The sequence below is a fragment of the Dipodomys ordii genome, unplaced genomic scaffold, assembly GCF_000151885.1.
Source record: "Dipodomys ordii isolate 6190 unplaced genomic scaffold, Dord_2.0 Scaffold88, whole genome shotgun sequence".
NCBI lineage: Eukaryota > Metazoa > Chordata > Mammalia > Rodentia > Heteromyidae > Dipodomys > Dipodomys ordii.
This window is the reverse complement of record NW_012267304.1, coordinates 1,731,827-1,747,493: the sequence shown is the minus strand read 5'-3', so window position 1 is coordinate 1,747,493 and position 15,667 is coordinate 1,731,827. Positions and strand designations below refer to the sequence as shown.

General features: G+C 37.1%; 1 protein-coding gene across 1 annotated transcript; it reads left to right on the top strand.

The window, feature by feature from the left end:
* The first annotated feature begins 8,432 nt into the window (after positions 1-8,432).
* On the top strand, positions 8,433-13,634 carry Serpina7 (serpin peptidase inhibitor, clade A (alpha-1 antiproteinase, antitrypsin), member 7). The gene is made up of 5 exons (XM_013025834.1): positions 8,433-8,469; positions 10,216-10,863; positions 11,927-12,200; positions 12,869-13,016; positions 13,431-13,634. The coding sequence occupies exons 1-5, from the start codon at positions 8,436-8,438 to the stop codon at positions 13,632-13,634; spliced, it is 1,308 nt and encodes a 435-aa protein (XP_012881288.1). The 5' UTR covers positions 8,433-8,435.
* Positions 13,635-15,667: the final 2,033 nt, after the last annotated feature.

The following is a 15,667-nucleotide window of genomic DNA, read 5'->3' as shown; positions in this document are numbered from 1 at the left end:
TCTGATGGAGTAATAGAATTCCATTTTGTATATATATATATATATATATATATATATATATATATATATATATAAACATCCTATTTAAAAAACTCAGTGAAGGAGAAAAATGAGGGAAGGGGTAACAATGTTTGACAAGAAATGTACTCTCTAACTTATGTGTGTAACTGTAACCCCTCTGTACATCACCTTGACAATAAAATTACAAAAAAAGTTGTTTTTTGTAAGAAGTCTGTTTATGAAATGTGATTCTCATCATGTGTCCTTTGAGTTGGATTTAAGAACAAAGCTGTCCTTCCTTCTGGTCCATGAAGTTATTTTCATTCCCACACTCATACTAGCTTAGTATAAATTGTCTCCTTAGGAAGACTCTTCTGAACTTAGATCCTAAAATAATTTATTAAGCCATTTTAGCAAGAGGGTGAATATATGCCATAGCTACTGTTTTATCAATATTTTATGATGTGTTTTGATGTGTAGGTGCTTGAGTTCTCAAAAATAGGATATATTGTATTCATAAACTTCTTTGTTAAATGGCAACTCCTTTGAACTACTTAAAGATAGTAATAATAAAAGAAATCTTAAAAAGATAGGAATTCATAGATGAAATTCAAACAGCAGTGTCAGCCCCTTTTTTCAATCATATCACAGGTTGAAGCCCAATGAATTAAGTGAAAAGTAGTTCTACATATTAGTTTTTCTTACTAAGATGATGAATGCATATTAATTTGATTTATTTTAATAATATTTGTAACTTCTCTATAGGCTTCATGGTCTTGAACAAATCAAGAATTGCAGTATGATTACTGTTGCTTATACTTGAAAAAAAACTTCAGAAAAACAAAACAGGGGCAGTAACTCAAGTCTGTAATCTTAGCTACCAGCGAAGTAGAAATTAAGAGATTGGAGTCAAGGCCAGCCAAGCAGAAACATTTACAAGACTCCATTTTAATCAGTGTATGGTCATCATTGCTGGTGCCTGTCATGCCATAGTGTGGAAGCACAATGAGTGGAGGAAATGGTGTAGACCTGTCATCCTAGTGAAAAAGGGAAACACATGTAGGAGGTTAACAATTCAGGTGGCCCTGGGCAGAGAGAGAGAGACAGACAGAGAGAGACAGAGAGACAGAGAGAGACAGAGAGACAGAGAGAGACAGAGAGACAGAGAGAGACAGAGAGAGAGAGAGAAAGCCTATCTTGAAAATGACCAATGGAAAAAGGGACTGGTATAGTGTCTCAAACAGTAGAGTGCTTGAGTGTAAGGCCCTGAGTTTAAGCCTCAGTACTGCCAAAAATGAAGCACAAATTGAAGTAATAGATCTTATCTATTGATAGTTCTGTTTTTCAATAAATACGTATTGAGTCCCAAGCATTGGTAAAGAACCACCTTTCAGACCACTAATTTATATACATATAAATTTGTATACATATCGCACTCAAGAGAATATGTCCTTCAAAATATTTGAGTATTTTAAATACAATCTCTTCCTTGTGGTTTGATTAACAAAATCATAGCACCAATTGAAATGTTTCTTTGAAATGACTTTTCATATTTCATTGGTATAACAGTGGAAGCCTTATTATCAACATTTCCTAAAATAACCCTAAAAGTTTTCTTGATTTTCTAACTGGAATTATATTTTATACTCAAGTATATAGTTGTATTTATACAATGTTCAGAGTAACTTAATAAAATTTGTTATGACAAAAAAAGAGAATGCTTATCAGGTCTAAGAGTCTTCTAATGGAGTCTTTAGGGTCTTTTTCTGTGTATATGTGCTGGTCCGGAGATGAACACCCTCCCTGAGCTTTCTGACTTTAGGCTAGTGCTCTACCACTTGAACCACAGCTCCACTTATGGGTTTTTGATGATAAATTGGAGATCAGAGTCTTACAGACTTTCTTGCCTGGGGCTGACTTTGTACCTTCATTCTCAGCTCTCAGCTTCCTGAGTATCTCAGGATTACACGTGGGAGCCACCTGTGTTTGAATTTTAGGCTCTTTTAAATATGGTGATCAGGTCATCTTCACACTGTGATAATTTTACTTCCTTTTCCATTCATATGATTTGATTTTTTGTCTGTCCTGGGGCTTGAACTCAGGGCCTGGAACTTCTTTTTGTGCTCTTCCACTTGAGCTATAGCTCTACTTCTGGCTTTTGTCATAGTTTGTTGAAGATGAGTTTCATGGACTTTCCTGTCATAGCTGGCTTCAAACTGTGATCCTCAGATCTCAGCCTTCTGAATAGCTGGAATTATAGGCATGAGCCATTGGTGCTGGCTCATATCTGTGTTTTTTTCGTTTGGTTGGTCATTGTAATATTTGAGTTGCGGGGTTGCTATTCACTGGCAGACAGTTAGAAAACACCCAGACAAAGGGTGCCAGTAGCTGACAACCTTGGGGCTTATTGTCGCATCCGTCTCGACCAGCAAGAAAGACACAACACCACACCGAGCTCTTCTCTCAGCAGTTTATTCAGGACCTTTGAGCATTCTTCTGACTCCTTGGAGAATCCCACACAACCTTAAGTACCCGCTGGGTTACCAACCCTGATATGCCACGTGGGAGCCATCAATAGGTCCAGGTACACGGAAGCAAGCCAGATTCTATGCCTTAGCCAAATAAGGAGTTGTTTACCACAGAGAGCACTCACCATCAGGAAGGCGGAGGGCGGAAGCCAGCGCCATCTTTAAAGTGCGGCTGCACGCAGCTCTCTACAGCTTATCACCAGCTGCACTGAGTTGCTGTATTAGTCAGGAACTTGCAATAAAAATAATTTCTGTAATAGTGTCAATAGTATTGATAGTATTGGTCATGCTGACCAAGTCAAGATTATGTTTTGCCTATGCTCCTGTGACTCAAGGTTATGTTTTTGGTGATTTGCTTCTGTAACATTGCTTGCTTGCCTAAGTAACAGGGCCTTAAGCCCATCAATTGAAGACCACCACTGAGTGGTCCCACTATGGGCAGCCTATTGGAAATTATTATGTATGATATTTACCATAAAGAACAAATGAATTTAAAGGCCAAATAACTATAACCAATGAAAATGGGCCAAACCTGCCTTGCATGGCTTGTCTATGTAACTCTATATAACCCACCCCTTAAAAACCTCAGCTTGAGGAATGCTGGGGGTCACAGTCACAGCTCTCAAGTCTGTGCTGCATCCCTGGCAGGTCAGCTATCCACCTCCCCAATAAATTCATCTTTTTACATGAGACTGTCTCTATGTGGTGGACTCTAGTGGGATTTAAAATCCTCACTGGGAGGAATGTGGAATCCCCTCCCCAGGACCCCATAATAGTCATGGTGCTTGAACTTTGGGCCTAAGCACTGTCCCTGAGCTCTTCACCTAAATGCTAATGTTCTAACTCTTGGGCCACAGTGCCACTTCCAGTTTTCTGGTGATTAATTGTAGATAAAAGTCTCACGGATGTTCCTGCCCAGCCTGGCTTTGAACTGTGATCCTCAGATTTCAGAGTAGCTAGGATTACAGGTGTGAGCCACTGGAGCCTGGCTTCATATATTTTTAAAACATGTTTCTCTTGTCTTATTTCTATAGATAAGATTGCAAGTAACAGATCCTTCATTTTAGAGGAAATCATTTTATCCCCATTAAGTACACTGTTGCTTATTAGTTTATCATATACATTTTTATAATGTTAATGCATTATCTCTTTATCACTAATTTCTTTTAGGGATTTTATTTTAAAAGGATGTTTGGTTGCCAAAGGTCTTTCCGGCATTTATCAACATAATAATGTGATTTTTTTTCTATCTTTGATTCTACCTATGTGCTATACTTCATTTATTGATTTGTGTATATCAAACCGTTCTTGTATTAACTAACTTGATTATGGTGTCTAATCTTTTATTTATTTTAATTTTATTGTCACAGTGATGCAAAGGGGGTTACAGTTACAGTACATATGTAAGGTGGTGAGTACATGTCTTGTCAAACTTGATACCCCCTCCCTCATTTTTCCCACTTTCCCTCCCCCCAGTCTCCCCCCCATAAGTTGTACCATTCACTTCCAACATATTGTTTGGTTCACCCTTTGTCCTTTGTTTCACCATTTTTTTGTTCTCCTTCCCTAATTCAGATAAACATATATACAATACCCAGGGTACCAAAATCAAATACAGTGCAAACAGGAGATAAACCATAGTAAAAAAACACGAAAAAAAATCACATAATACATTAAAAACAACAACAAAGAAATACCTCTGTTTTCAGGTCTTAGAGAGTTCATTTCGCTAAGCGTCATCTGTTTTGTTTTGTTTTTTGGTCCTGGGACTTGAACTCTGAGCCTGGGCTCTGTCCCTCAGCTCTTCAGCTCAAGGCTAGCACTCTACCACTTGACCCACAGTGCCACTTCTGGCTTTTTCTTCTTATGTGGTACTGAGGAATTGAACCCAGGGCCTCATGTATGCAAAGAAAGCACTCTACCACTGAGCCACCTTCCCAGACCCTTAGCATCATCTTATATGGTCATATGCACATAGCTATTGAGCTATTCTGCTCACCTGCTAGGACTATCCTAGACAAATACTAATGAATACAAATGAGGGAAACCTTGGAGCCTATGTTTCTTTGGATATAGCTTACTTCACTTAATATGATATTTTTTACAGTTCTATTTTCTTACGGATGGGGCGATGTCATCATACTCTTTGTTGGAAGCAGAGAATTATATATATATATATATATATATATATATATATATATATCATTATCCTGATCCATTCATCAACTGAGGGGCATTTGGTTTGGTTCCAAATCTTAGCTTTGGTAAATAATGCTGCAATAAATATGATTGTGCTGGCAGCTTTAGTATGTCCTTGTTTGTGGTCATTTGTTTAAATGCCCATAAGTAGGATTGTTGAATCATAGGGAGCTCTATGTTTAGTCATTTCTTATACCCCCACACTGCTTTGCACAGTGGTAATCTTTTAAAAATAAATTTTGTTTAGAAATATTTTGTTTAAGATGTTTGCATCTATATTTATTAAGCAAATTGGTAAATAGTGTTTTTCTGTGCATATTCTTATCCGGTTTTGGTGTGATAGTAATACTGGCTTTTTAAAATGAGTTTAGAAGCATTCATTCCATTTTTTATTCTATGGAATAAATTTTGAGGATTGTTGGTAGTTTATCTGAAAATATGGTAGAATTCTCTCTCTCTCTCTCCCTTCCTTTCTTTGTTCCTTCTTTTATTCTTTGCTTGTTTTTTCCTATTTTTAACAGAATACTATAATATCTTTGCTCATATTAGATCTGTTTATGTGTTTATATCCCTTGGTAGATCATCATCTGTACATTTCTAAATTTTCCAACTTACTAGAGTATGTCTTCAAATTACTGCCTAATGAGACTCTGGATTTCAGTGGTGTCTATTGCAACTTGAATATCTGTTGGGACTCATACCTTTGTTGACTTTACATGGGAGTCTTCTTCAAGAACAGCCTTCTCATAGAGTTTGATTTTCCACTATACTCAGAAAAGAGAAAGTAAATCACACTAACACATTCAAATACAAGCCATATATATATTTATATATATATATAATAAATAGAATCAGCAATGAAACATTCCCTAATTAGGATAGAAAAGAAAGGAGCCAGGATATTTATAGAAAGAATGTAAAAATAATTTCAAAAGTATTAATAATCAATATTAATTTGGATGAATGAAGAGAGATTAAAAAAGAGAAAGCAGAGAGGAATGATGTATGTAACGAAGCTATAAGAAACAGTATTGAGAATAAAATAAAATAAAATAAAAAAACTCTTTTGAGTTGGTTCTCTACCACGGCACCAGTAAGCAAGTCAGGAAGAGCAGAGAACATCTTTTACAGCATACGAGTGTAGATTGTAAATGTCCCATGTCCAACCTTAAAATATATTTTTGTGCACTCATGGAACTCACTGAAGCCTTTTTTTTCTTTTGCTCAAAGCAGACAATATCTGACCATGTTTAAGGAAGGCTTATGCTGAAGTGTGGCATGTAGAACAACTGAATGGTAGCTGGAGACAAGCTGGAGTGACTCTTGCTGGGATCAAAGAATCCATGACAGCCCATGGAATTAAATGACAAAGCAATTAACTGAGTAATCCTCTCAAATGAGTAGTCTTTGGAAAGCATGGCTCTGGAAGACCTTATTGCTTCCCTAGAGAATTTTGAAGAAAATAATTATTTCAAAGATTGTGAGATCAAATAGAAGTTTTGAATATTACTAAGAAGCTTAATAAATAATTCCATGCTCAAACCCTAAGCTTTGACTCAAGTGCTCAATGATTATATTCTGAAGCTAGACAATGTGCAAATTGAAATTTTTGAAATGTATTTGAAGGATTAAATTATGCAAATCCTATATTCTGTATTTGAGCCCACAAATTACAGAATTAGTTGGTTTCCAATATCGATGGGTCATTATTATCAAGGCTAGTACAGAGAGTAAGAACTCACAAATAGAAATATTGAATTAATGAACCTTGACTCAATATGCCCACTGGGCCTCCCTTGTTGGCAGAAGCAGAAGTGATCCTTTCCTTAGTCTCATGGAGTTGTTTCTTCTTTGCTTAAGGACTCAGCACTTAACTTGTCTCTAAGATATGGATTGCAAGAAGAAGCCAATTTTCTGAATTTTGCCAGTTCACAACCATTTTATCCAGACTTATAAAGTAAGACACTATCTTTTCTCCCAAACTTAGGTGTGCGTGGGGAAGGGGGCATAAAATATTGTCAAAACCAGGGGGAAAAACTTTTGCATATTAATGGCTGGGAAGGTGGCTCAGTGGTAGAGCGCTTGCCTTGCATGCCTGAGGCCCTGGGTTCGATTCCCCAGCACCACATAAGCAAAAAGAAAAAAAATGCCAGAAGTGGCGCTGTGGCTCAAGTGGTAGAGCGCTAGCCTTGAGCTGAAGAGCTGAGGGACAGTGCCCAGGCAGGAGGATTAAGGGGAAGAGAGTCAGAAATGAGCCCTGCAGTTACTACTTGGTTGCAAGCTCAGATGAATCACAAGCAGTAGGTAACAACTTGTGCTTCTGTCTGGTCTGACTATGCCACTAGAGGGCACAGGTTTGGAAGTTTTCTTTGTAGATACTTTATTCAGGGACTTGCTATAGCCTAGAGTAGACCATGTATTGTCTTACTGGAACTGAGTATGAACTTAACTTGAAGTTGAAACTTTAGTTTACCAGTGGGATGGATGCAACAATAACTATCACATGTGTGAGATGTTCCTTCTCCTATTCAGTGTGGGCAGTGGAGGACAAGTAGTGAGAAAGATCACATCCAGGACTGATGTTCAGGCTTCACCTTTGAAACCTCAGTGCTAGGACCGATGCTTTCAGGATAGCAGGAGTAAAGTCTGTGTTTGCCCCACTGCTTAGTCAAATCCCCTGTGCCTTCCAAATGGTCCCAGGTAAAATCTCCACTGTTTATCCTGGCTTCCAGGTAAGTGCAACCAGTGACTGCACCTAGCCTTGGTTTTCCATCCCATCCCTTGATTTGAAATATCTTTCCTTCATACAGTCCAAAAACTGGCAGTGTTTAGAATTAGGTGCTTCATGCTATGCCTTGCATCTAGTCAATCAGCAAGATTGTCTGCTACTTCTGTCACCACCACAGCTGGATACTGTTGGGACCCCAGACTGAGACCAGTGCTCTTTGCTATCAGTGCTTCTTTATATATAGTCACTACACAGTTAATTCTGGAGAGCAGAATGTTTGTACCACTCTCTTTGGACCCTGCTGCGTCTTCTTTTGGTATCCTCTGGTGATCATGGGGTATACTGGATTTAGTGAGCAGAGGGCAGGATTGGGTTTTGTTTGGCAGACATATGTGTGTAACATTGGAAATCTAGAATTAGATGCTACTTTGAATATGTTTCTTGACAAATTCATAAATCATCTCTATAGTACCCTGTAGAAAGATCCACTCAGCCTCTTCCTATGCGTATTTTTCTCTCAGAAGGACACCAGTCCTAACTATTTGGCATTGATAGTAATAACTGTCTTTCTCCTGACTTATTACCGAACTTCAGTCTATTTTAGTCATTCTGACTCCTAAAAAGATACTGCCTAGGGAGAACCTGACATTATGTCAAAAAATGAACTTTACAACTTTGGTGCGGGGGTAGGGGGGATGGTAAGGGGAAACAAAGAAGGAGACAACAATGCTTGATAAGAAATGTACTCATTACCTTGCCCATGTAATTGTAACCCCTCTGTAGAGTATTTTCACAATAAAAAAGTACCAAAAGTTTACATCTTATCACCTTTTGCTCTTTTTTTAACCTCTTGGCCTTGGTTTTGTGCTTTAGCTTTGAAAACGTCATCCCAGGGGTTCATGTTATGGTTAATTTGTAACTAAGAGTGCTCTAGTTTTGCAATAGAGGGCATGTTATAAGGTTGGAAAAAGTGTTGATTTATGAGAGATGCAAGTGGCTTCTTGGGCATGTGCTGTAAGTAATTTTTTCCTCTTTAGGAGATTTGAATATCTCTACTAGCAAGTCAGAGTTTCAAATAACTGTGAGTGCCCAATTGCTAGGTCCAGGGGCCAAGGTCAAAGTGTGGTCATCCTGACATTTGACCTTCTAACCATCTTGATGACTTTTACAGAAAGAAGAGTCTAGGAATGATATCTGAGGTGAGGCAATAGAAGAAGGGGCATTAAGGGGGAGGAGACAGAAAGCAGTGTGACTTGCTAGGAGTTTATGGCTAGGGTGAGGGACTGAAGGAATGACAATAGAGATGGAGAGAGGGAGATGGTGTTTTGGTAGTATGAATAGGGCATCATGAATCACTAGAAGAGGGGAATAGGAATGAGGACAGCGCTTAGAATGACTTCCAGGTTTCTGAAGTGAGGTTCTCTGTACGCAGTGATTTAATGGCATGAAATATAGAATGAAGACACAGAATGGAGTTTGAAGGGTGTGGAAAGGATGTATTTCTCTTTGAGATTTCCCAATGGAAACTGATGTATAAGTGGACTATCCTGGTGTCATATCCAATACACAGCTGGATGGAAGGTTAAAAACTCAGGAGAAGGATATAAATTAAAGAGTTTTGTGAGATAGCAATTTAGTATTTAGTGTGGGGTCCCTCAGGAAGACAGAGGGCTAAGGAAGGCACCATGATTCTTTTTTTTTGTCGGTTGTGGGGCTTGAACTGAGGGTCTAAGCACTGTCCCTAGGCCTCTTTGTGTTCAAGGCTAATGATCTACCACTTGAGACACAGTTCCACTTCTGGGTTTTAAGTGATTAATTGGAGATCAGAGTCTCATAGGGGCTTTTCTGCCCAGGCTGGCCCTGATTCTTTTGACATCTTTCTAGCCATTAGACTATGGTCACTGACAACTCCACAACTGAATTCCTCTGTTCTGTTTCCTGTAGTCTTTCAGGTTCAGAAATCCTTATATAATATCATAATGTCTTCCTTTCTTATAATTGAAAAATAACATGCATATGTGTATGAATAATAGTATCTTAAAATTGAAAAATGACTCTTACATGACAAATGTTAAGAGAGATCTAAAACCAGAAGGTTATACTTTTACTTTCTGGTTATTAAAATTTATCTTGTGGTTTCCAGCTTCTAAATGCATGAATTGTAGCTAATGAATGACTTTACACATGTCTCTATAAACCCTTAATCATCCATTCTAACTAATAATTTCTCAAAGGATTATTTTTGTTAAATCGTTTAGTTAAAAAGGTTACAGCGCTCTATCATTTCATCTCTTAAGATGTTATCTTAAGAAAATTTAAAATCAAAATATAATCACACACTCATACATCTTCCAAAATTCATACTTCCATATAATTATATAAACAGAGGAAACTCTGGTTCTCTATAAAGATTCTTTCCTTTTTATAAGACTGCCTCTCTTTTAAATAAAGGTGATTTGGTTTACATAAATTTCATTTATTCACAGTATTCGTATGCTATTGTTACATCTTCTGGAAAGTCTATGACATTATTTCTGTGGCTATGGAAAGTTATTTCTCCTACTTCTTGTCCCTAGTAGATGTGTCATCAGTTTATTTTACAGGAGAGAGACTTTCACCTTCCTATCCTTTCATGAACACACAATCAAATATTTGCTATTGGTTTATTGATCAAAGTGGATGATTTTATGTGTCTCTGGATCAATACGTGTTCCATCTATCTAAGTTTCCACAATGATTCTCTTACTTCATCTTTTATAGATCATCTTGATTCCAGAATGTCAGTGTTCCTCTATATGATTTTCTTGGTATTTGGGCATCATACTACAGTCCATTGTGCACCACCAGGCAGCTCTGAAGGCAAAATCACTACCTGCCACTTGCCCCAGCAAAATACTACTCTTTATAAGATGTCATCCATCAATGCTGACTTTGCATTCGATCTGTACCGGAGGGTCAGTGAGGAGACTTCAGATCGGAACATCTTCTTTTCCCCTGTGAGCATTTCTGCAGCTTTGGCCATGCTTTCTTTTGGGGCTGGTTCTAGCACTCAAACTCAGATCCTGGAGGTTTTGGGTTTCAACATCACAGACACCCCAATGGCAGAGATACAGCAGGGCTTCCAGCATGTGATCTGTTCACTGAATTTTCCCAAGACAGAACTGGAATTGCAGATGGGAAATGCCCTTTTCATTGGGAAGCAGCTGAAATTATTGGCAAAGTTCTTGGATGATGTCAAAACCCTCTATGAGACTGATGTCTTCTCTACTGACTTCTCCAATGTTTCTGCAGCTCAGCAGGAAATCAACTGCTATGTGGAGAATCAAACCAAAGGGAAAATTGTAGGCCTAATCCAAGATCTCAAACTGGATACCACCATGGTCCTTGTGAACTATATTCATTTCAAAGGTAAGTTCTGAAATGTCCATTTTAATTCTAGTGTTTTTATGATTTGGTGTAGCTTACATTTGTGACCTCTTATTACTGGCACTAATGGCTCTCCCTCACACCATACTAGTTTGCCTTAGCTGTTCATAGTGCTGAATCATCCAGGAAGGGCACACAGCTTTGTGAATGAGATGAGGAAATTTCTAGGGAGAGTACACTTTAGAGAGGTATGTGACAATGGTATGAATTTCCTGTTCATGTATGGCTGAAAATTATGTTTCCAAAATACATGATAAGGTTGCATAATGCTGAACTTGATAAGTATACAGAGATGTATCCAAGTACTGCTATGACCTTGACTTGCTCTGTATATTTGAGCATGTTACATAAATACCTTTAAAATGTTATATATTCTTCCATAGTAGACACATGTTTTGCACACATTGTTCTATTCATTGCTCACAAGTATCTGAATCCATGCAGTTAGTGTGTTTTAAGACCAGTCTTTTGAGCCAGATTTGTCTAACTGGAAACCTGATGCTAGCAGCATCAGGTGTATACTGTTTGCTTTTGGTAATAAGGGCCAGTATTATATCCAAACATTTTCTGAACTAAGGTCATTCCATCCAGTATAACTTCTGTGGTTTTTGCAACCATGTGACCATTTTTGGAGGGTACTGTGACCAAATGATTTCTCCTGATTGTATAGCATATATTGTCTACATTTGGGGGGACAGAGAAATTTTCTGGCCACAAACAATACAAATATAGATGTCTAAAATGGCAATAATGTATTTGTTGTCTCATTTAACCCTGTGTGTTGGATGCCCTTATACCATTTTATACAAAAGTAAGACTGTGGATCCAATGTTTTTAGTTTAAATTTAGTGGTTTTGAACACATGCAGTCTAATAGCTTTGGGTGTGATTCCTGCTTTTAGCACATGATAGCTGGCAGACCATAACAAGTGACTTTCTTCCCTGATCCTCAGTTACTCACTTGTAAAACTGATTAACGGTCTTTATTATAAAATTATATGATTAATGCTCTAAAAGGAACACCTCTTTTATCTCTGTATTTTAAGCCCAATGGGAAAATCCTTTCCATCTATCAAAGACTGAAGATAGTTCAAGCTTTTTAGTAGACAAGACCACTACAGTGCATGTACCCATGATGCACCAGACAGAGCAATACTATTATCTGGTGGATGCAGAGCTGAATTGCACAGTACTACAAATGGACTACAGCAAGAATGCACTGGCACTCTTTGTCCTTCCCAATGAAGGACAAATGGAATGGGTGGAAGCAGCCATGTCATCTAAAGCACTGAAGAAGTGGAACAGATTACTGAAAAAAGGGTAAATGAGTTAGGAAATGATGGGTGGGAGTGGGCATAACTGTAGGTGAGACTAATTTAGCAGCAAGTCAAAGTAGGAGAATCACATGGAATCATCTAACAGTGGTATGAATGTCATTAGAGTATGCTAGGTACTTTTTGAGCAAGCCCTTTAATATTTCACATCCTTCATTTGACATAAGTACATCCTGGTACATGAAAGGAAGTATAATGGGAATTTTTTGCCTAGAAAGATAAAATAGGCTCTTCAACTCTGACGTGCTAGTAAATGGATGTCTTCTTAGAGACCACTGGAACTTTGGAAACATTGGACATGAGTAACATTTTTATATTAAGAATTGAGTGGACCAGGACTACAAGACATGAAGTTATTGTGTGCTCTCCACTTATCTTCATACCCCTGGCTCCCTAATCTTGACTAGAAGTGTATGCTGTTTGCTTTTGGTAATAAGGGCCAGTATTATATCCAAACATTTTCTGAACTAAGGTCATTCCATCCAGTATAACTTCTGTGGTTTTTGTAACCATGTGTTCATCTGCATAGCAATGGTTATCCATGATCAAGGAAGGAGAAAAGTCAGGTAACATGAGAGAGAGGTGGGAGGGGGGAGGGGAGAATCATGAGCTTGTATGATGACTGCTAAATTTCTCCTTCTTTTTTCCACATAGATGGGTTGACTTGTTTGTTCCAAAGTTTTCCATTTCTGCAACATATGACCTTGGAACCACACTTTTAAAGATGGGCATTAAGGATGCCTTTGATGTAAAGGCTTATTTTCCTGGGCTCACAGAAGACAGTGCTCTGAAACTTTCCTATGTAAGTTGGTAGAGTTCTTGTGTGTATGAACTAGAAGGACCATTTTGAATCAAATAATTCAAATCTCACATTTTACCAATGAGGAATTTGGTGTTTTAAGAAGCAGTATGAATTCTAGGAAACAATCATGCCATTTTCATTTCTATTAATGGTTAGAAGTGACCAGTGTTGTGCAATTCATGAGGAGAGTGGGAGTATATACTTCTATATGCAGAAGACTGGAGAAGTTTTACCCTAATAACTAACCCTTAATCATAAAGATTCATTAACTACAATTATCCAAGAAACCTTTATATTCAAGCATCATCAACACAGTTTGGCAAAAGGCTAGACCCATCTTTCCTTTATCCCTCCCTAATTCGTAATTCTCATTATTTTTTCAGGTGACTATTAATATTGATTCTACTCACACAGGTTTCCCACAAAGCTGTGCTGCATGTTGGTGAAAAAGGAACTAAAGATGTAACTGTCCCTGATGTTGAATTCCTGGATCAGCCTGAAATCACTCCATTTTACCCTACTATCCGATTTGATAGAACTTTCCTTTTGATGGTTTTGGAGAAAAGCACCAGAAGTGTTCTCTTTCTCGGGAAAGTTTTTGACCCAACAGAAGGATAGTTGGGAAAGAAGCTATTGGATTACTGCATGTGTGTATAACCATGGATAAAATAAATAATATAGCCTTATATGATTGATATAGACTTGGGCTTTCCTTCTGTTGTTTAGGGGTGAAGATTGGATTCTGTCAAAACTGCATTGGCCATGGAAAAGGTTAATCCTATAAACAAATATTCAAATAGCCAATGAGTGATTCATTATTATATAAAACAAACTAAGGCTCTCTGTTAGTATATTCCTCAGAATGTCTCAATAAGTTAACTAGAGAAAGTTTGATGTGACAAATACTCTGGCTTCTACCCCCTGGAGAATAGTAAAAATGCAAGTCAGGTTCTCAGATTATAGTTCTCCAATGATATGTCAGTGAACATAAAACAACAAATAATGCATCCTCCTTCCCATCTTATCTCTTGCAAAACGAGCAATTGGTAGACTGAAAAAAGATTTTTCCATTACAATGCTCACTCATAGATTGCCAGGTTTTTCTAGGGAGTTATCATGTGTGAACTATTAAGTATGGGATAGTAGTGCAAGAGAACAATGAGCTCCCTTGTACTAGTCCATCTCTTCCTACAGAAGTTCTCTTGTTGGTAGTTTATAAGCTGGACATACAGAAGGAAAGTCAATCACTCACCCCATAACCCCTCTTTTTCAGACTCTTACATATATTTTACCTCTTTCCATTTGGTCAAATGGAAATCACCTGGTTATATTGTCCTTTTTGCTTATAGCCTCAGTGGAGTTTAATATTTTATATCTTCAGAAATTGTAACAGTCTTCTCAGTCTAGGAATGTCAACTCATCACCATCCACTAAAGTTGATCATCTCAGACAAGTGTTCAAAGTCTTAGTATTAGAATTTTGCTTATGTAACTAGGATAATGAGTACTAGTGATATAGTGATTGAAATTGTACCTCCAGGTGAAATGTTTCACTGAAAGTAGCAACAAATGCTAAGTGCAGCAATAAATGGATTTTTAGAGTAAAATAAATATGTCCAGAAAAATATGATCATGCAAAACATTCTATTTTTTCTGGTAAAATCTGCTTTACTGGAGCTTTGATTATTTCTGGCATAGTTTGAATGTTGATTTTATGGACAAGAAATTGGAAATGCAGAGAAGGGTGATAACTACTGGTATAGAAAATCATTGCTGACATGGAGTCTAGTTTCACTGCAATTCTATTACAACCCAGTATCTGTTATAAACACTATTTTCATCTTGGTAAAGATAGCTAACCCTGTTACTCATTTCCCTCATCTATAAAGTTGAAATACTAATAACATTAATGTCAAGCAATCATACCAAAACATAGAATATGCAGCAAAAGCAATGATAGTGTATAGAGTTATAAATATATTAAATGGAAGAAAAATCTTTTCAAAATCCCCTAGCTTCATATCTCAAGAAACTAAAAATAAGAAGAGTAAACAATATCTAAAGTTACTATATGGTACACAATAATATTAGAACGCTAAACCATCAATGAAAATAATTTTTTGAAATAATGAAAGTATTTGACAGACCTCTAGCTATATTAATAAAATGAGAAAAAACTCAAAATCAGAAATGAAAGGCAAGACATTTCAACTAATGACAAAATTTTTTAAAAGTTCATAAGAGACTATTTTAAATAAACACAGAAATGAATAAATTCCAAGAAACATATAACTTATGGAGATTGAGTCAAGAATTACTTGAAACTCTAAGCAGATTTAATTTTTGACAAGAGGAATCAATTGTCAACTTCTCAACAAAGTGAAGACTAGATGGCATCATTTGTAAATTCTATTAGATATTTAAAGAATAATTATCATCAATTCTTCTAAAACTCTTCCAAATTTTGAAGAAAAATGTACACATTTTAATTCATTATCTGAGGGCAGAAGTTATTAAGATTAGAGAATGTTCTTAAAGTGGAATCCACAAGATTGAATCCTGGGGGTTTTATAAGAAAAAAGAGAGAGCAGAACACATACACATTCATGCTCCCTGTCTTTTGTTAGTCAGTGTCACATGTCTGCTTGAGAT